This window comes from Argiope bruennichi, chromosome X1 (assembly GCF_947563725.1).
Source record: "Argiope bruennichi chromosome X1, qqArgBrue1.1, whole genome shotgun sequence".
Taxonomy (NCBI): domain Eukaryota; kingdom Metazoa; phylum Arthropoda; class Arachnida; order Araneae; family Araneidae; genus Argiope; species Argiope bruennichi.
In genome coordinates this window covers 111332526-111355966 of record NC_079162.1, presented here as the reverse complement: position 1 = coordinate 111355966, position 23441 = coordinate 111332526, and the positions used below count along the sequence as shown (strand labels likewise).

The 23441-nt window shown below is 28.5% G+C and overlaps 1 protein-coding gene across 9 annotated transcripts in view; it reads right to left on the bottom strand.

Moving 5' to 3' along the window:
* Nucleotides 1-23441, bottom strand: part of LOC129958294 (uncharacterized) — a 165108-nt gene that overhangs the window by 9453 nt on the left and 132214 nt on the right. For 5 of the 9 annotated variants that reach the window (XM_056070674.1, XM_056070673.1, XM_056070675.1 and 2 more), the window contains exons 2-5: nucleotides 5739-5888; nucleotides 4253-4363; nucleotides 2938-3112; nucleotides 1215-1396 (exon numbers count right to left, since the gene is read on the bottom strand). In XM_056070674.1, the coding sequence (XP_055926649.1) occupies nucleotides 1215-1396; nucleotides 2938-3112; nucleotides 4253-4363; nucleotides 5739-5819 (549 nt within the window). In that variant the 5' untranslated portion in view covers nucleotides 5820-5888. Of the gene's footprint in view, nucleotides 1-1214; nucleotides 1397-2937; nucleotides 3113-4252; nucleotides 4364-5738; nucleotides 5889-11423; nucleotides 11586-16742; nucleotides 16944-23441 lie in introns of those variants that run through there. The other 4 variants (XM_056070670.1, XM_056070679.1, XM_056070676.1 and 1 more) reach the window with 3 other exon arrangements.

Here is a 23441-nt window from a genome sequence, read left to right as displayed (position 1 = left end):
TTTGTAGTACGATACCATACAATATTGTTTAGCACATTGCTTACTGGGATATAGTATTGTACAACATCTTATGATAAGATACAATTCAATTACATACAATATGTTACGATATGATACTGTACAATACCTTGTGACACAATACTGCATACATAATATGTAATATGTCACAACAATTTCTAAGATTAACACCAGAGCTCAACCTATAATGACGCCATCTATAAGATGTATCGTGCATGCTCGATACATCTTAACTGTCAGTTGACATACTGCCAAAATCTCAATGCATTTGTTCATTATCTAAAGCGATACAGATAAAGCTCAATTACTTTTGGCATCATTCTCCAAACAGCTCAAGATGGCTCTTAAAGAAGGGCAGTTAATTTCATGTTAAATTTTCAAAAGAAAATAAAGATCTGTAATTGAATCACATGTAAGATATGGAAAAAATGTAAATAAAACGTATTATTTAATTAAACAACTTTATGGCGAGTTTTGTTTAAGTAAATCTAATTTTTTTCTTAGACACAAACGATTTATGGGCGGAACAAATATTCTTGCAGATGATAAGTACACCTGAAGACAAGTTTATTAAAAACATCTGAAATTATAGAAAAAGTGCATGATTTCGAGGCAAATCATCATTTTGAATCACTGAGAATGATGGCAGAATCTTTGAACATGAGCGAAGAAAGGATTCGAAACCATCCAGTACGAAGATTTGTGCAAAAGAGAAGCTTATGCTAATTCATAGTCGCAACTCATTGCGAATATTTTTTGGCAAAATTAACATTTTCTTGTTAAATCATTTTCCGTATTTACCCGATTTAGCACCCTTCGACCTTTCTTTACTAAGAAAACTTGAAATGAAGTTAAATGGGTGCTATTTTGATAACATTGTGACTATACGAATAGCTCCATCGCGATCTTTTGGGAGCAAAACCACAAACTGAATACGAACTGGAATTTGAGCCGTCATTAAGTTACTGTAATAAACGTATTGAAGTCAAAGGAAATTTTGAATAAAAATCCTAAAAAAATACTTGTTTTTTTTAATTTAATTTTATAAACCTAGTTAAAAAAATTCTTTAACATACTGAGTGTTTTACAATATGATATTATACCATGTTATGAAATATTTTATTGTTATGTAATGTGAATATTGAATATCATCACTGTATTTGTAGACCTCAGAAAAATTTGAAGAAAAATCTTACTTTAAGAAGTTCTTTGTTCATCGCATCGAACTGTGAACCCAAGTACAGAAATGGCAAAATTCGTGTTGGACCTTGATTAGCTATAGGCAAGCAGGGCTGTGAAAGGGATGTAAGGGGTGGGCATTTTCGAGTTTTATCCTCACATAAGTCTGGATAACACTCATGGAAATCATCAAATCCACCTGAGGAAAGACAAAAGTAAATGCTATTACATCAAATATCCACTAAGAAAAACAAAGCACCATTTTTTTCAAAAAAAAGAATGAATATAAATATATATATATCTGAAACATTATTAATAGTTCTCTAAATAAAAACATAAAAAAAATCTTTAAAAAGCAATAATAATTGTACATTTCAGATAATTTTATTCTGATTTATATTGCTTAGTAGAATTATAAAACAAATTCACTCTTCACCGCTAAAATTCATTTTTACCTTTTCAAGAACATGACTGCAAAATAACTCCACGCACTACAAATTATTTAAAGTAAACTGATAAAGAAGGCAACTTTTCAAAAATACCTAGTAAAAAAGAAGGGAAAATAAGGGTTGGTTTCACCATTACGAGCTGGGGCGAATGTCCCTCAAAACGAAAATGTTATTTTTCTTCGGATTTCGTCTTTGAAAATGAATATTGAACTGCGACATGCATTTAACGATAGCTATAAATGCGTTAGTATGTAAGTATGTAAGTTAATGAATTATTAATGCTAAAATCCAAGTTAATAAATATTACGGAATTTCCTTTTTTTTTTTTTTCTCTCTCTCTTTCTGTGAAAATTAAATGATTCTTTAACCGAAAAAACCCCCATTTTTTTTAAATAAGTGTGTTTACATTTGCCTTAATTATGTTCGGATCTGGATATAAAAACTTAAGAAAATATTGATAAAGGCTTATAATCATTTCTTTGTCTAGGAGCGCATGAATTTAATTTTTTGGTCTTTGTAAGGCCCAGTTTATCATCTATTTGCATAATATTACTTACATTTAATAAGAATTAGAGAATAATATAGTGATTGGAATATAAGCCACGAGCGGAAAATGCATGAAAAATGTCAACAATAAACAGAGTAAAATTTCTCTTTTTTTGCATGTTTAGGTGGGCAAATATGTCAGCTAGAGCGCAGCAACCTGTAGTAACAGTTTTAATACAATAATGCTTGGGACGTTTTATTAAAGGCCCTCAAATTCATTTTAAATCAATGACATTTGGACTCATATAATAATTTTTTATTCGATTTACTGATGTTATAATCAAGTATTAATTAAAAGTAACTTTTATAGATGCATTCATTTCGCTTATATTTATAATTTGATAAACGTTCATGTGTGTCTAACAAATTAAATGGAGTTAATACTTCAGGTGACATCATATCAAACATAACTGCGTATGACATCTGATATCTAATTGATGTTGTCTCACACTATGCTGTGACATCACATACTTTTTCCTCCTGCGAGGTCATTGGTTCTTTGCATTTGAAACGTATCACATGAGAATCAAAGAAGAAGAACACACAGATATAATAATCTTGCGTGCTATTATTGCAATAAATAATATTTAGTTCATTGGATATTTATACAGGTGTTTCTCTCTCTCTCTTTTTAATTTATTTTTTCCAAAAATGGTAAAAAATGCACTTTACTCAAACCAATGAATAAATAAATATAATTTGCTAAGTATGGATGATTTTATAAAGTGTTGATTTCATGTATTACCTGCTAATAAATTGACACTACGGAAAGTGAGCTGGAGTTTCTTTAGAAGAACGATAGTGAAGCTTTCCAGTGGTAAGCTTTTAACATCTCGGGATGACTGATCGTAAACTACAACATCGAGCTTTTCGTCTACATCACAGTGGCAGGTGTGCATCAACAATTCTTTCACAGACAGCTGCAGGAAAATAAAACATTTATTTCCTCTGTTTATACAATAAACACTACACTTTCTATCATTATTATTCAGAAGTTTTTTTATGTCATTTAACAATTATCATCGTATTTTAAAATAGTTTAATATATAAAACGTAACCCAAAACATTAGCCTTTTTTAAAATATTAATTTCAATGTTTTAAATTTTTTTACAGATTAAATATAGAAACAAAAACAAATAGGCGCTTTGAAATACAGAAATTTAACTTTAAAAAAGATCACATTGTCAGTAATAGCCTTTAGTTAGTTTATTTGTAGTAGATGTTTTATCTAGACGCAACTGCACTGTAGAATAACTTTCCATTCTAATATTTCAAGATTTCGAATATTTAAAGGCATACGGAACAAAAAGTGTTACAATCACGGTCATTAAAATACTTAAAATCTAATGATATGGCTTATTGTAAATTGTTTTTTAATAGTTAAAAACTTTATTTCAGTAAATCAGTAATACAATAAAAAGTATAGTACAGTACATTAGAATAATCTAAACCTTTAATGTACAAAATTCTACCGTTTGTAAATTGAAAAAATTTTATTTTTTAAACCATAGTAAACAAACGTATGAATGAACGGATACATTATTGGCTTATTAATTTCCAATCTGAAATGCGAACTCCGTGGTAATAAATTCCATAAAATGTATACATATCTATATTTTCATCTAGGAAACATCTATTTTCTCACAGACATAAAATGTGAATACAATATACTTATTTAACAAGGAAAGGAAATCAAACATGGAAGATTTTCATAACTAAAGGACAGTTTAAACATTAGATGAAATCCGTTTTATAAATTATAGCTAAATTAACATAAATATCAATCTGCCTGACTTTGCAAAATCCTTTATCAAATTCTGATAACAAATATTGTTGCTTAAATTTATTTCATTCTTTTCATCCAGTGAATTATGTTATAGAAAAATAAATAATTCGAAGGCTGAACGTTAATAATATAACCATAACTCGAAATATGCTTAACAGATGAAGTAACTCGCCAGCAGCGATGAGTAAAACTACTGCACAAATATCTAAAATTTAACTGCAAATAAATTCAAAAAATGTTTGGAATTTTAAAAGAATGCAAAATACTGCGTACTTTATCCTGTTGTAAACGTCTCTTTACGATCTTTGAACAGCAAACATTGACAGCTGTGGCTATGTGGCAGGAATTGTGTTCAATGAAAGACCGACCATCTATGATTAGAACCTAAGTAGAAAAAAAAAATTCCATCAAGCAAATGAATTTGAAAAGAACAATAGTAATGACAATGCGTAACACAAGAATAACTGACAGAAACTTTGTCATTAAAGATATGCTAAACACAAAAGAAAATTACATTGTAAATGCCTATGTAGTTATATAATGGAAATTAATAAATAATGCAATAAACTGAAAAATTCGACCTATATAAAAAATCAAAGCTTAATTCTTATGCACTATTATGGAGTTTTAAATTTCAATATCAGAATTACGAATTGAAATAATCAAAAAGGACAAATAATCTATTCTAATATTTTCTAGCTCTAGGACTAGTATTTAGTTCTAGTTCTAATATTTTTTTTCCTGTTCTTTATATCTGTTCTAGTTCCAGTATTTTTTTTTTCCTGTTCTTTATATCTGTTCTAGTTCTAGTATTTTTTTTTCCTGTTCTTTATATCTGTTCTAGTTCTAGTATTTTTTTTTCCTGTTCTTTATATCTGTTCTAATTCTAGTATTTTTTTTTCCTGTTCTTTATATCTGTTCTAGTTCCAGTATTTTTTTTTCCTGTTCTTTATATCTGTTCTAGTTCTAGTATTTTTTTTTCCTGTTCTTTATATCTGTTCTAGTTCTAGTATTTTTTTTTCTTTTCTTTATATCTGTTCTAGTTCTAGTATTTTTTTCTTCCTCTGTCAGTTATAGAAGGAGATAAATAAGCTGTTTTTGTCATGTTTTACGATACACGCAGATGATTTCCTAGTATTTTTTATGCTTTTTTTTTTCTTTCCTCGGCATTTTAACTTCCAAGATAAATAACAAAGTCAAAAACAGGGTATTTTAGAATTATTATTTGTGTACATGTATACAAATTACTGCAACAGAAAATGATGAGTCTGCTGTTATAAGCACTTTATCCATTATTTCATATTTTGCGTTGCGTTGCGTTACATGAAAATAAATGAACCAAGAAAGATATAAAAAAGTAAATTTATAAACAAATATAATATTATAATAAATAGATTGCTGATGTTTGATTATTTATTTGCTTTCTAAAAGGATAAAAAAAAGTCAAAAGTGATCACCAATACACTTATTCAATTTACTGATATGACTGGTGTTTGTTGAATAATGAGATATGAAATTAACTTTTGAGCTGTTTAAAAGTTTAGAATTGACTCTTGCTGATTCTCTGGAGTTTAATGAAATGGAGTTGGGATTATTAAATGACATGTAGTTTTTTTAAAAATAACTGCTTAAACCGATGTAGAATAAATTTACTTAGAATGTACCTTATATGGTTGAAAAAGGTAGTTTTGTAAGTTTCATACTGATTGAATATTTTACTATCATAAGAGCTTCATACTGATTAAATTCTAAGACTCACACTTTCATTTCTGCTTCTGATGACCGATGCCAATTCATGGACATCCACAACACCCACATGTTCCAGGAATCCTGTCGACATCGCAACCTGTTTGGCAAATCCTTGTGGGGTGATCCCGCATTGGCCTGAATCGATCACATCTCGAATCACCTGTAACAAAAAGGAATTCATAAATACATACTAGGACGTAGCTCTTTATAAGAATTAAAAAAAGAAAAAAGAGGAAAAAGTAATTTTCAAACCATGAATCCCACGCATGCATCATGTTAAATTATTGATAAATTATGAAACGTAATTGTCAATGTCAATTTAGCAAAACCACATTATAAGGTTTACATTAAAAGACAATATATACAAAAATGATTATTTATACAGACATGAAAATCAGATTATTATCCGAAGTTAGACTTGCTGATTGTATTTGCTACATGGGTGAGTAGATAGTAACTAAAAATACCTGACCTTGTATTTAGAAAATAAATTTAAAAAACTAGGAGAAGATGCAACTCTTATTTCTTCATTAAATATCACTAAAGGCATAATCATTTTCAGTTACTGAACGAAATAAGACACGTTCCAGAAACATCTGCTCCGTATGCCCTTGGCAGAATGGTGTTAACACTTTTCGATTTCAGAAAACATCTGCGATGAAAAAAAAAAAAAACCGTTTTGACGTGTCTCAATAAATAAAACTTGATAATGTTTAAATTTTATTATATCAATAAAGGGAAAACGAATACACATTGGTATAATTCCATTCAAGAATACGAAGTAATACAGAGACGTGGCAATCGAACATAACAAGAGTTGGTAAAATGATGATGCCATAGAAAAAGCCAAAATGATTCAAATCCTTCTAAGAAAACGACAAGTTTTCTTTCTTTTAATGTTAGTATGCAGACTGTTTCCCACCATTTTCCGTTAAAAAAAAAAAACAGGGGGGGGGGGGAGGGTTTCCTTTTCAAAAGGATATACATCAAACTGAAAACAAGAATGGGGTGCTAGAAAGTAACGCGAAAATAGACTATAAATATTCTTCAGCAAGCACACTTCCTGCTGTTTACCCTTCCATTTCGCGATGATTACACCCCATCATTTACTTCAGAACCGTAACTTTGCAATATCAAGATGCCCCAGCGCCAATAAAAATCAGCAGAGAAAAAAAGAAACTGAAGAAACTAAAAGAAAATAAAAATGGTTATGTGTGCCAAAAAAGAAAAGGATTTGTTCTTCGCTGAGTGTATCACTGACCTTACTGAGAAAACACCGTTTGTTCTGGAAGTGGTGCGTATTGCTGAGATGTCGCGTTATTGCTCTACTTTATTACGTCGCCGACTGTCGCAGCGTTTGAAGATTTTCTGTAACTCCTCTGTTCCAATTCCGCTTAATTGTTTACCACCTCTTCCTACAATCTTTTTGCATCCTTTTTTATTTTCGGCTTTCAGTGAAGATTCACCGAGTAGGAAAGTTACTACGAATGAGGAGGTTGAGGTGATGTATTATTTGCTACAGTTATTTAAAATTACATAATCTGAATTAAATAGTTTTTAAAAATATGCTTCCACTAGAAAAGTAGAAAATAACTTTTAAACAGAATTTTGGAAAATATCCTAAATAAAAATATCCTAATGGAAATGGAATTTTCATCTTTCTTAATATATATTTTCAAACTCTAATGAATACCTAGGAAATTTTTCTAATGATATTTATTGTGGCTTAAATTTCTTACAGTAATAATTTCAGCGCTTTGCACTTGAAATTAAGTTTTAGATTCCAGATTTTAATTTAAAAAATAAGTTTTTTTATTATGCTATAAAAGAATAATTTAAGACAATATTTTTATTATTATTTCTCTTTCAGTTCAGAACATATTTTAAAATTATTATATATATTGCGAAATTTCCCAAACAATTTTTTTACAAATTCAGAACCAAATGGCACGTTTTATATATAGTCTAAATTAAACTAAAATTTATCTATAAATTGGTAGTAAAGTTCTCAAAATAGTAAAATATTGTACTGACAACAGGATTGGACAACTGTACAGCTGAACAGCAACTGTACACAAGTTCACTGTACAGCTGAACAGCAACTGTACACAAGTTCACTGTACAGCTGAACAGCAACTGTAAACAAGTTCACTGCACAGTTGCTGTTCAGCTGTAACTGTACACAATTACGAAGAAAGAGAAAAATAGGTTACAAAGCACCATCTTTACAAACAAAAATTGAACAAAAATATGTACAAACTAGTGATGAGTAGAATCAATACCTTTAAAGAATTGTTTCACGATCAAGAAACTATATATAAAAAAAATTAATTAAATTTCTAAGATAATTAAATACTACATCTAGGTTATTAAACATTACTATGTAAATTATAAATGAATAAACAATTGGCTAAACTTAATATATTAAACTTTTAAAATTATTTAAGATTATTAATACGAAATTAGTATGAATATTAAACTATTATTAATTGAAATGACTTATGCCAGAAATAAAAACTAAAGCTAAATTAATGAGCAACATAGTGCTCATATCACTAAATTAAACCCATTCATTCATGTTTAGAATAAAATACTGACTTTTAGATGAACTTTTTGCAATTCTTAGAATTCAAATATTTCAAAATCATGGGCTGCGTGCAAACATAATTTTTCCTTGAAAAATTTTTTATTTTAAAATCTGCTGCTAATGTATAACGCATTTGAAAACAAACCAAAATACCATGAGAAACAATGATTTCATTTTTCAAAGAAATGAGTTGAAATATTTGGTTTCTGAACAAAATATTCATCTTCTGTCAAATGAATCAAGCCACATGACAAAACATTTTTTATCTGGAAGATGATTTCGTAAGTGATCAGAAATAAGGATGACTCGCAATGTATAATAAATATGAATCATACTATTTCAAATAGTTATGAATCCTTTTTTGTTAAAGCTTAATGAATCTAAAGAACATGTAGTAGTCAACAGAACGCTTCTTACATTTTTTAAAAATTATTTACTGCGCAGTTATTCTTTTTTTCCAGTTTTATTTCATGTATTGAAAAATATTTTTGAGTGAATAATTAAACAAAAAAAAAAAACCCAATAATTCAATACAGTTTAAATAAATCAACAATATTTCAGTTATTTTTGAATAAAGCAAAAATAATTTAGATACTTTTTCTTATCTGGATACTCATGAAAAGTATTTTTTGGCGATTTTATTTCAAGGTTTATTAGATATGAAAAGGTTTAATGGATTTCAAGTTTTAATAGATTTGATAAACCATCACACCACGGATAAACTATCGATTATCCGTGCTTGTTAACTTCAAAGTCTTGTTAAAAGATTTGAAGCACAAACAAAAATGAGATGTTTCAACAAAACAATAACAACAACTAGCAGCTTTTTTTTTTAATTCTTTCTTTCATTTCTTTCCTTTTTCCCCCCCCCTACTTTTTTTTTTTTTGTAAAATAAGTAAATCAAACATTTTTTAAATATAAGAATTTCTTTTTTTTTGTTAAGTCATAATTATATATGCAAACTCAATGCTGTAAAAAAGTTTAAATGCAATTTTATTTTGAACACTGCATTTTTTTAGCAATTTTACGAATTATCTGCGGCTGCAGCACCACCCGTTATGCAGATAATTGGGAATTTACTATATAAACGAAAACATCAAGAACCTGCCTCAGCCTTTCCCCCAATCTATAAAACTTTTGACGGATTGAAAAAATATCAAACACAAAAAAATCCGGAAAAAGAACTGTAAGATTTAACTGCCGAAAAATCTAATAATAGACCTGTGTTTGTGAGTTTTTGATGTCTACAAGCAAAAGAAAACCGCATTGGTTATTTAAAAGCGTAGGAAAAAAACAGCAAATAGTACTCTTTAAACGATGACAGAGAAAATCATAGTTATTTGACAATTTAATATTTGAAAATAAAGAATTTTTTTTAAAATTTTTTAATTTAATTTAATTTTTTATTTTTTTAAATTTTTTAAACATAGTAGAATTTTGTCCTTCGTAAACAGATACAGAAACTATTAACTAAAAATTATTTGATTAAAAAAATGCTAATTGAATTTCTTTTTCAAAATGTTTGAAGACAGCAGTTACCGAAAATTTGTGAACAAATAAGTGCAATTAGCCAGGACCCTGCAAATAACTTCTTAGACCTTTGCTATGAGCAGTTTCCCTTGATTTGAAAAAAGGAATAACTTCAACAATATTTAATAAATCACAATTGAGAGCTACTAAGCACTGTCCACCCCTGACGGGAAATATAAGTCGTCTCAGAGTTTCCACTATTTGGGAAATCTCGAGTTCGAAATTAAATTTTTATTTTCAAACGGTTCTATAAAATTAGAAAATAAAAATAATTCAATCTCTGTTTAAATTAAAATACGTATTAATTATCTTAGAAATGCAAAATTGGAATCTTACGTACTAACGAAAGTGCTTAAGAAAAGGAAAAAAGAAGTATTCAATTACATTCATTGAAGTGTTAATTTCAAATTATGAATTTAAAATAAAAATAAAATTTTACACAAACTTTCAAAAGTACGAATTTTCATTAGGTATTTTCTGCCGCTTGTCGTTAATCTTTAGCTAAACGAAGTGATTCACTTTTATGTTGTACTTAGGTCGGCTTATCGTATTTCTCAATTTAAAAATTAAAATCCTTATGAGAATTATAATTTGATACAAAAATTACGTAATGTCCATGCATCAGTAAATTACTGTATGACAAATAAAAATGACGACTCATTTTAAGGACAAAGTGGCAAATAATAAGATAGTAGAAGCAAACATAAAAATTTAAAAATTTCTTTGCAGTATTTTGCAATTTTAAGGATAAAATTATGCAATTGAGAATGTTAAAAAATCTGTGCCTTATTAAGTGCCAGTTGAGAACAACAATGGCAAAGCAGGAAAAAATAATCGACATTCGAGTTAAGTACATAAATGAATCTTTTTTCAAGTATGAAAAAAGCGAAAAGATATCTCAACCTCTAGCTACTAGAGGGCGACAAACGTCATACAGGAAACAATGAACGTTTCAAGCGCTACTTTTTCTTCATTCATGAATTTTGAACTTCAGCTACTATGATTCTCAACAGATGACAAAAAACACACACCATCTAACATAGAATCGATTGTGGAAAGATTTCAAAATAGTTGATTACTAGAAATAAATTAATCTTGCATGTTCGGCTCAACGTAAAAATAAAGTCTCATTTATTCCACATAATTTCGCAAGCGATGCTACGATATCGTTGAATATAAACAGAAATTCGTAGCTTTGCAGAAATATTTAAATTTTTTTCGCAAACCTTACACATAAAAGTGATTGAAAATATATTCCGAGATTTTATATAGATAATGAAAGATTAATGCCTTCATCTAAACTACAAGTACAAACCAAGCAACTGTTTACCAAAGTATAAATATCTACAATGAGGGACTACTTTACCGTTTACGCTTAATAAACGTAATAAAAAATAATAAACAAACAAAGAACGTAAAAAGTGAAGTCAACAATGTTATTTTTAAAGCATATTTATGACCTTCTCATTTTCGAATTTTTACGACACTCTACGCAGGCTGACAAAAAAAAATCTATTGTATTTTATATTCATAACAGGAAAAAATAATTAATGATAATTATTAGACAAGCTACGTACTAACCACAGGACCAGTCCGACCACCTGCCAAGGAATAATTTTTTTCTTGTGAATTCAGGTTACTGAAAATTACATAAAAAAATATCTGGACATCACTGAAAGCAGCTGGGCATCTTTTCCAAGCAAACGATTTTTCTTTTCCTTTCAGTTACCTTTAAAAATCTGAGATAAATAACAAAAACACTGTAACATCTGCCTTCCATGCATGAATTTATAAAGGAAAGATAAAAAAAAACTAACATCAAAATAGTTTTTAAATTATATGTTTTAAATTATAATTAAAACTGTGCGAAAACTATTTTAAATAATCAGAAATAAAAAATCAATCAATTCTTTTAGACATGCAAAGAGAAATAATTTTTTTAAAAATTTTAAATACATTTATTTCAGCGCCAATTAAGATTTCATTGATTTTTTTTTCGGGGAGAGGAAAAAGAAAAAGATTTGTACTTTTTATATTTGAAATTTAAAGCACTCAAACTTTCAATTAATTAATATTTTATTCTATAAAAAAATAATAATTTCTTTTCAGAGGTAGAAAGCAGAAAAAAATCTCAAATGAGCGAAACCTTAGGAATGAGAGAGTAAGGAGAAGTTTTCTCTGTATTTATTTGGAAAATATTAAATCTAAAAAAAAATATTTTCGCAAGAGCGCTCTGTTCAGCTCGTTAAAACGGAATAATAATTTTTTTTTAATCAAAAATCTGCTGGGCTCAAAATAGAAAATAATAAGAGCATGAGGCGCAAATAGAAAAGCTTTAATTTAACGAGAATCATTATCGCATTTACAAGATATTTTTATTTTTAAATAATGAATTTTCGGCATTTTTCTTTTGTAGCTTCATTACCTTTCTTATTGTCTTCATAGCCTTTTCTTATTGCGTCTCAGAATTTTACAATATTTTTTCTTCTCTAGAATTTTGAATTTTTTTCACGTTTTAATCCATTGACAAAAGAGTTTTTAAAAAGCTATAATAATAATACAAATCGATTATGACATCATTTTAACAATTTACTGAAAAAAGTGATTAAATCGATTTTTGAAACCAAAATAATGTAATTTTTTTTTCTCTTTGAAGCAAAAGATATTTAAAATAATCGACTAACAAACCTTGCCTAATATATCAAGTTTCCATTTTTTTTAAAAATGATTTTTTTTTGACCGGACGAACATCAAATGATTTTACTTTACCGTGATTTATTTGAGAATAAGTAGGATGTGCATCTATAATAAAAAAAAATGAATACAGTGAAGATTAGGATTCTTTATTCCAGCCAGGTTATTTGCCTAATTAGATAAAAATAAAAGATTCATAATTTCAAAAAATCAAATATTTAAAAATAATATAATGCCTTCTTTCCCAAAAATTGTATCCTGGATCAAGAAAAATGACAGTGAGTATATCGATTTGTGTATTAAATAAAATTGAAAAACACTTCCTTTGTTGTCGGAAAAAAACTGGCTCTTTGCTGAAAAACTATACGACTAATTGCAAAGAAACGTCGTGAGACACTATGCAGGTCATTTAGAATAAAACCACTTCAAAAGCATAAGCTAATAGATCCTGCATAGAATCCTGCCAGAAGGCCCAAAACACAAATGATTTAATTGAAGCAAAATGAAAAATGTGCATTAAATCTTTAAAACGACAGTAAAAACATACATAAAAAAAGGCCCAGACACATTTCTATTATATGAACCATAAATGGAATTATCGTACTGGAACTTCTTTTGATTTTATTTTTCTTAATACGCAATTACAAATCACGTTAGCGTACCTCAATGACCGAATTCATTCAACTGATAACTTCATTCGCTACATGCATCTGTGTGCGTTAATTCACGCTGAGGACAGTGCAAGAAGATTAGATGGGAGAATGAATGGGAAGCCAGGAAACGAATGTTTCTGCAGCCAGATCTGAATCCCCTTCCCTTCTTGGGGAGATAGGCAATAAAAAAAAATAAGAAACGATCCTGAAGGCAGAGAAGAATCCCCTTCTCCCCTCGTTCCATTCACTAAATTAGCATAACGGGAATTTGGTTATGAGCCAAAGAATACTCAACTAATGAGTCTCTGATCTGCATTTACCACAGAGGACGTAAAATTAATTTCAACCTGTCTTGATTCCCCAAAGATTCACTCTCCCGAAATCCACTGTTAAACCCTGGATCAATAAATACGAAAAGGAATCAGAGAGTGGATGGAAAATGCCAGCTCTGATGGAGTGGACGGCATATGCCATTAACTCGATTTTTCCCCCATTCAAAATTAGCATGCGTGGAAAAAGGGTTGACGGGTTTTCCTAAACGGTTGTAAAGATATATCATGAAGCGGAACATGTTGGAAACACACGTTTAAGGGTCATTCAATGTTCGCACGCATATTTTGCGTAGTGTCCGTTCCCCCTGGCGTAGTTCCAAGTCCTGCCATTCCAAAACCTTTGAAGGGTCCGTGAGTTTTCAAAAGGGATCGATTCGAGCGTGCCACAAGGCAGGAGTATGTAAATCGGTTTATGAAAGAGCGGGGATGCCACTGAATATTTAGAGCTTAAGTTTGAAGGGAAGACAGGTTGAAAGATTTGTTCCTAACAGTATGCTTTCATTCTAAAAAGGGGCCACGGACGGATTTCTTGATATAGAATTATGAACTTTTCAAGGGAATATGCAAGAATTAAAGATTAGACATGGAAGCATAATGTTAGAAACATATTAGAAACATAAAATTACATATTTATTCTATTTGACAGAAGAAAAACCATTATATTCCATCTCAGTTAGCGAAATAGAATTTTAATGGATACTTGAGTTAAATTTCTTTGATGTTTTCAAAACCGCATTAAATGCATTTGAAAGCAAAATCATTAAAATAATTAAATATGCATTTGCTTATGCACAAAATGTAGAATTTTTTAAATGAAAAATATGAACATCGAAACAAAAGCATGAGACCCTGATGGTATACCCTAAGCAAATTGAATTTTAATGGGATTAATTTGTATGTTTCATTTTTAACCCCTTAGCTATTTTGCTTTATGTAATTAGATGACACATCCAATTGCAAGAATATGCTTTTACCATTTTAAATAAGAATTCATAAAATGTTTGAAGCATTCGTGGATCATGTATAATTTTAATGTCAAATTATAATGTATTAAAAGACTTAATTTCAATTTATAAGTTTGAGAAGCGATGATTCGATGACAATATGACACACAGGAATGTTATTCCTTATTATTGGATTTTATTCCTTATGATATTTACTGTCGCATAATTACTTAAAAGCATCGTTTTCAAAGTTTTTACGTATGTTTTTTATGTTTTTACGTATTAGTTTTGAGGTCCATAATTTTGATTAAAAAAATAATACTTTTCTACCTTTTAGTACACCAATAAAAGCGGGTCTTAATTTTTTATAGCCCACATTTTATTAATAATTTCCACATTTTATTCTTTAATACATAATTCGTTATTATGAATATTATGCAATTTTAAAATTAATTATTCTTTAGACTCATTATTAGATGGCGCCACTCATATTAAATCAAAATTTTATAATAATTAATTCACTAATTTGAAGATAAAGTCCTGAAAATATTAATTACTTTTTTGCATTCGGAAACTCAAATGTACAAGATTTTAGAAATTTCTACAAGTAATGAGTGAAAAATCTGTTTCAAAATTCTATCTTTACATTTATGAAACATGTCATGTTCAATAAAAACGTGTAAAAAGTATATAAGAGAGTGCCTAGCATAAAATCAATTCAATCTCTTCTGTTAGATAAACAATATTAGAGCTTGAGTAATTCGAACTGAATTTTTTGAATTTTTCTCGAATCCTTTAATTTTCTACTAACTTAATATTAAAATAAAATTATAATAAGAATTTCCTTTTGGTTAATTTGGATTCAAAATTAAAAATTATAAAAAAAATATTTTGATTTTTATAACACTTTTTGTCCGCTATGTCTGTTTTATTTTTTCAAAAATTTTCTTATTAAAAAAATTAATGTACTTTAAAAATCGCTTATTTTTTATTTCAGATGAATAACTAATTATTTCAAACTTATTTTTTTTTAATTCATAAAAATATTTTTTTTTAAAAATAGAGAAAACTTTTTGAATAAAGAATTGTTAAATTTATATGAATATGAAACGGTAATATTGAGGATAGAGAATTTGTGTACACTATTTCAAACCGCTAATGAAAATAATAATAAATAGTAAAAGTAATAAATAAATAAATAGTAAAAGTAATAAATAAATAAATAGTAAAATGATAGTAAAATTAATATTTTTTGAACAATCAGATTATTCATTTCCAGAAGCACTCGTTTAACAAAAAACTTAAAAAAAAAAAAAAAAAAAAAAAAAAAAAAAACGCAATTTAAAATTGGCTTTATTGTTATACAAGACGGCAGCTAAAGAAAAAAGCTGACAAGCTAGAAACACGCTACAACAATAAAACATCATAAAAAAACGGCCTAAAAACAGGAAGATAAGTGAAACAATATCTGATACTTTCTTGATGAACGCAGATAAAGCCAAACAGGAGAAAATAACAACAACAGCAACAAAAAAGCCCAACAAGAAAGAATGATATGAAGAAAAAAATTAGTTATTTTCAAATAAAATTAAATACATCCATATATCAAATAAAAATATTATTATAGGTTAATAGCAATTGATTAATAATAAATGATGTTTTATATATTTTTCATAAATAATCTAAAATCATAGATAAATTTATTATAATTTTTTCTATATAATTTCGATAATTGTATTTTAACTTTTTGAAAAATTTTCGTTCCAAATTTTACTTATGAATTTAATGTCCATTCTTTTTCTAAGATAAAAATTACATATCTGTGGTTAAAACTGCTTATTTATAAAATAATTAAAACATCAAATATGTTAATACATGAGATAAATGGAAATTTGAGCTTATGATTTCAATTTTCTTTTAAATATTAAAAATCATTTCTATTTAAATAAACATTTATTAAGCTTTATATTTCTTTTTAAATGCATTATTGTTGAAAAACATACATTTTATTTATATAATGCTATTTAGGAATTTTTAAAATTTAACACCGAAAGCATTAGTATATCTTAGTTTTCAATACTAAATTAGATTAAATATTAGATAGCATTTTATCTGTATTAAAAGCATTTTATAATATTGCTTATTCGTAAATATTTAGAATAAAAAGTTCTGAAATCAAAATGCAGTGCACGAAAAATAAGACAATTTTTAAATAACACGAAACTGCATAAATTAAGCAAACATTTATAAACAAGTTTCCTCAAACAACTTACCATGCCGAAGAATTAAATTGTCACCTATCCGACCTCTTTGAAATATTCAATTATCAAAACTCAAATCATGTACCGAAACCACCAGATAACATACGATAAGTCCAAACCCTTATTGGATATCCGATGCGTTAGGTGCTAGCATTACAACCGTGTGAATCCTACACATCTTGCAAGTTTTGTCCGGGCCGTTCAGTTTAATCCAATCAGAAGAGGTTACGCTTCGGTTGCGGATACTCTTTAACGAAACAAAACCACAGCGTTGATTTCCTACATGGATGAAATCGAACAGATAAACACACAAGCAACTCTTTTTTTGCGCTACGCAATGTTTACCGTTTTAAAGTATCGCGTAAGATTAAAGGGTTGCTTGCAAGACGAGTTTTCTTTATTTTTTGATAAAATTGAAAAAAAAAAGCAGTTAGGTGCTTATCACGAGTTTTGTTCTCTTAGTGATAACAGACTGTAATAAATATATACATAAGATAGCGACGATTACATGAATGCTATGTAAAGCTAAAACAGTAATACTGTAGGCTGTCTAGTTTCTCGGGCATTGATCGGGAGTTGTGAAATTCTGGAACACGGTTTTTAGGACTATTTATTTAAACAATTTGTTGCATATTTTGGCTTCGTCATTTGTACAGAAGAATTAAAAATGACAGAAACAGATTGCCCATTTATTTCAATAACGATTTGTGCTATAAATATGTACACTAGATTGTGGGGATTGCACAAATGCTATGTAAAGCTATAACAGTAATATTGTATACTGTCTAGTTTCTCGGGCATTGATCGGGAGTTGTGAAATTCTGGAACACGGTTTTTAGAACTATTTATTTAAACAATTTGTTGCATATTTTGGCTTCGTCATTTGTACAGAAGAATTAAAAATGACAGAAACAGATTGCCCATTTATTTCAATAACGATTTGTGCTATAAATATGTACACTAGATTGTGGGGATTGCACAAATGCTATGTAAAGCTATAACAGTAATATTGTATACTGTCTAATTTCTCGGGCATTGATCGGGAGTTGTGAAATTCTGGAACACGGTTTTTAGGTCTATTTATTTAAACAATTTGTTGCATATTTTGGCTTCGTCATTTGTACAGAAGAATTAAAAATGACAGAAACAGATTGCCCATTTATTTCAATAACGATTTGTGCTATAAATATGTACACTAGATTGTGGGGATTGCACAAATGCTATGTAAAGCTATAACAGTAATATTGTATACTGTCTAGTTTCTCGGACATTGATCGGGAGTTGTGAAATTCTGGAACACGGTTTTTAGGACTATTTATTTAAACAATTTGTTGCATATTTTGGCTTCGTCATTTGTACAGAAGAATTAAAAATGACAGAAACAGATTGCCCATTTATTTCAATAACGATTTGTGCTATAAATATGTACACTAGATTGTGGGGATTGCACAAATGCTATGTAAAGCTAAAACAGTAATATTGTATACTGTCTAGTTTCTCGGGCATTGATCGGGAGTTGTGAAATTCTGGAACACGGTTTTTAGGACTATTTATTTAAACAATTTGTTGCATATTTTGGCTTCGTCATTTGTACAGAAGAATTAAAAATGACAGAAACAGATTGCCCATTTATTTCAATAACGATTTGTGCTATAAATATGTACACTAGATTGTGGGGATTGCACAAATGCTATGTAAAGCTATAACAGTAATATTGTATACTGTCTAGTTTCTCGGGCATTGATCGGGAGTTATGAAATTCTGGAACACGGTTTTTAGGACTATTTATTTAAACAATTTGTTGCATATTTTGGCTTCGTCATTTGTACAGAAGAATTAAAAATGGCAGAAACAGATTGCCCATTTATTTCATTAAAGATTTGTGCTATAAATATGTACACTAGATAGAGGCGATTACACAAAAAGTATGTAAAGTTATAACGATAAAGTTGTGTGCGGTCTGTTTCGGCACATTTGTATTGCACTTGTAAAGACAACACGCTGAAAATTCTGCAACTGTCATTCAAATAGGAAAGTTAAATCTGTTCGAAAAAGATTTTCAAAACGGAAATTTCGTACGTGTACAGACTAATATTTATTACTATTAAGATATATTGACTTCCTTTTTTTTGAGAAAAAGTTGTAGTAGTAACGCTTTAATGATCTTTATTATGAGAACTATAGTTTTCCCTCAGTAATAATTGCAAGAAGCAGATTTATGGAGGAAACTACATTTCTCTAACAACAATGGTTCAGTGATTACATTTTATTTAGGGAAACTAATATATATTTTTAAAATTAGTTTAATACATATAACTTGAAAGAGGAACCGCTGTGATAAAGAAACAAAAATTAAATAATGGAAATTTTACGGACTTTTATGGTTAATTGCGATAAGCACATAATTTAAACGCCGCATTTTTAATTCAGTGTTCTTGGTTTCGCACAGAACACCTACTGATAAAGCATAATAAATTAAATACATAATGGAAATATCACAGATTTTACTGATGAATTAATTGATTATGGATTTTAATGAAAATATTCTTGATCAGTATATAATTATTGTTAGTTTGATGCATCTTGTTTAGAAAAGAAAACATTCTGATAAAGGAGCGAAAAAATTAATAAATAATGAAAATTATACTGATTTTAATAAAAAATTACAATGAATTTTGATCAGTACATATTTTTAATGCGATATTGGGAACACTGGGGACAGTGAATATTCATAAATATATTCTACCTATTACACTTCCATTGATTAGTCAAATTTACATACTATTACATATAGACGGTTGATTAGTCAAATTTACATACTATTACATATAGACGATTGATTAGTCAAACTTACATACTATTATATGTAGACGATTGATTAGTCAAATTTACATACTATTACATATAGACGGTTGATTAATCAAATTTACATACTATTACATATAGACGATTGATTAGTCAAATTTACATATTATTACATATAGATTACTTAGACATTCTATCTAATTCACATTTTAAAAAAGTATTATTTAGATCTGTTTATTAGGACACGAAAGTTTATTTTGGACTGAGTTTTGATCTATTTTTTTTTTCTTCTTGATTTTAAAAAAACGCATGTCAATAAAGGCAAAAGTTTCTATGTTACAGATCAAATCTAATTTTCTTAAATTTTAAATTTCAAAAATACAGAAGACAAATGAGATTAAATATCCAAGTTATACAAGAAGCCTTACAATTTTTTTTTAAAGTTATACGCGCCTAAATATAACTCAACATTTAATATTATTTAATTCATTGAAACATTTGGATGCTAAAACGAATGCGAAATTGCTTGCGAGATAGGTCTAAAGACACGTATCTATCGTAATTCCTCATTAGATGAAAATATATGGCCAAAAGTTATTTAAAATAAATGCTCTAATTTAAAAAAAAGAAAAAAGAATTCCCCAACACGTTTATTCGCGTCAGGATTTGTTCAATGATATTGGCTTATCTCTAAATTCGAAACAATTCGTTGATGCAAGAGATGATTAGGCAAAACTGATAATATCTTTTTAATCCACTTTGTAAACTGGATAAACAATGAAATATAAGTCATTGTGTCAAGCAAATAAAATTAAAAAGAAAAAGTTATTTTTATTTGAAACAGCATAAGCAAGGAAATTTTTAATTAAGAAAATTTTTATTTCCTGATTTTAAGTTTGATAAGCATCGTCTGAAAAACTGATTTGATGTATTACAGAAAAAAGCACGTTATAAATTTAAAATAAAAAAAAAAGAATTCTTGTATCGCAAACTTTCCACATAATTCTAAAATAATTTTCAATATTAATTTCACTGCATATAGCATTCTATTGAAATATTTTGTAATTTTATTTCATTACTTAACATTATTATTTATTTTCAGGTTTTGATAACTGAAATTTATAGAGAAATTATATGTTTTATCTTGAAAGATATAAGAAAATAATAATAAAAATGTTCATGAAATTTGGATAAAATGGAATATATAAAAATATGGCTTTCGTTTTATCTGGATACACATTTTTGCTATTTTTTCCTTTTCTTTCAATATAAAAATAACGCTGTAAACACTAAAACAAAATACCATTTTGTTGCGAAGCAAGTGAATAAAAATATTATAAAAGAACGAAAACAGATGAAAAATATTAAGTAACAAGATAAATGACACACTATATAGGAAGAACCTAAATTATTAGATCAAGAAGAGAAACATGCTTGCATATAGTACTAGGAAAGAAAAGGAGAAGTAAACAAATTATAAATAGTAGCTGAAAATAAATACTGAAATAATTTTTTGATTTATGAGAGCTTCATTCAATCAAAAAAATTTTGGCAGATATTTTAATCATCATTATATTCAACATTTGTGTTTAGGCCCAAATACTTTTGTGGCGAAAATAATAGTTATTATTGTTATATCAGTATAAAATAATTCGACGCAAAAATAATGTAATTAAATACATTTAAATATATTAAAAACAGCGTAGCTATTAAAATTGCACGAAATGATTGAGAAACAATTTCTACATTGCCCCAGGCAAGAGGTCAAAGCAGCATCACCTTGAAAAAATTTCAGTTGACTTTGAGGTCAGACACTTTCCATTGATTTCATACTAAAATTATTTCATAACTCGTTGGTTTGGCATTTATAAAAACAAAACTTAAGGTTAAGAAAGTACAACATACTACCACCTTTGTATTTTATTTCTGTAAAATCCGTTTTATGTACTTTGGAACAAAATCAAATAAAATTTAAAATACAACAAAAAAATCAAAACAGTTCTTAGTATCAACATCTGGAATTCCATTAAGTGCAGTCCCTCCCTTTTTTTCTTACAGGTAAGGTTATCGAACATTTCTTCTATGAAACGTAGACAGTTTTCCGGTGAAGAGAGTGTGGTTATCTCTGTCATCATGAAACCACATCCTCCAAGAAGAGAGCATTCCTCTTACCTCTGGGCTTTCTGCCACTTGCCTCAACATGAATTACTTTGAAAAATATCGGCATGAAATTCTAAGTATAGGGTTCCATTAATTAGGACAGTGATTCTCAATCTGTACTAGGCACCAAGTGGGTAGGCACGGGACGACAAGAAAAAAAAACACCTATGGAAATGGTTATTGAAACCGAAAAGAAAAAAAAAACATAATGAAGAGATTCGAGTATGGACTCTTTAAGTTGACCGACTGCGTCCAATATTTGATACAATTCGACAGTCATTTTCACAGCATGTTGAGTTTTTCAGATGTGTTTGCATATACATGAATACACAGACAGACAAACAATCAACCCTTTGACCAATTTGATAAAAATTTGATATCATTGTAAAATTATGGTAATAAAAAATCATACTGAAATTTCATTTAACTAGATTGTTGAGTTTTTGTGTTATCGTATTCATATGCATATCTATGGAGAAATTGTCTTACTGTGAATGGATTTCGCCCAAAATTCTGCACAGATATACATTTATAGTTTAGGGACAATATACGTAATTTAATTTATCAAGCGTGTTTGAAATATCGCATCCACAGATCGATAGAACTCATTTCAATGATATTTTTTTCAGCTTTAATGACTTTAAAAAAGTGGACATTTATCAAAATCATGAGATTAAATATCTTGATGATCACTGCAATTTCTTTTTTCTGTAAGTTGTATATGAAAAAGTAGACTAACTAACATTAACAACATAAAACTAACACGAATGATATAATGATATTGATTATTTAAAATCCCAAAATTCACTGAAAGACTACCGAAATTGGAATAAAATCACAAGAAAATGGCAGCGACTAAAAGTTAACTGGAAAGTCGAGTCCAAAATATGGAAAGGTTAAAAGCACTGAGTTAGATAATGCAGAAATGAAAACCATCTTGAAATTAAAGCATCTTTAGAAAATAAGAAAAAAAAATATTTTAAGTTGTTTTTTTTATTGCTGATTTACAGTCATATACTAAATCAAGTATCTTTTATTGTAAAATTAATTTTGGTCACTGGAGTGCAGTCTAATTTAAGTGAGTCTAATTTCATTGAAATAATTCTTTTTGGTAAGAGTAATTCAAGCGATAATCCAACCAGTTCTCTTCGACAAGAAATTTTTTGATTGGATTTTACATAAAAAAGACATCATAAGCCGATACTCCATGCTGAATCGAAAGCATTTACTTGATATTAAAAATACTAGTCATTATATTAAATCGCTGTGAAGTACATGCATGTATCCAGTCTTCTAAAACGCCACTATGAGTCATGGCACATCATTACATGAGACTCCTCTTTTCTGAGAAATATTCAATATTTTTATCAAAATGTTTCTGAACAAAATAATCAGAAAAGCGGCTTTAATCTAGTGATTACATTCTTACATATAAGATGGAAAGGGAGTTGATTATGCAACTATAAAATTTGTGAACTAATTTCGCAACAATCAAGAGTGTGACATCAGTGCATCATACGAAAGTGAATATGCTCGTTATAGTGAAACCACCTGCAGCGTTCCTAACGACGAAATGTGAAACGTATTAATGTTGTCTCGAAACTTTACTGAAAGGAAGATAGATATGGGCAAGAAGTTGATTAGAAAGCTGTTCAGCGTTACATATTTAATATGAAATCCTAACATGTGCATGTAATCGATAAGTGATAATTTAAATATGTGGTATTACCTCCGCAGGTACAAAGC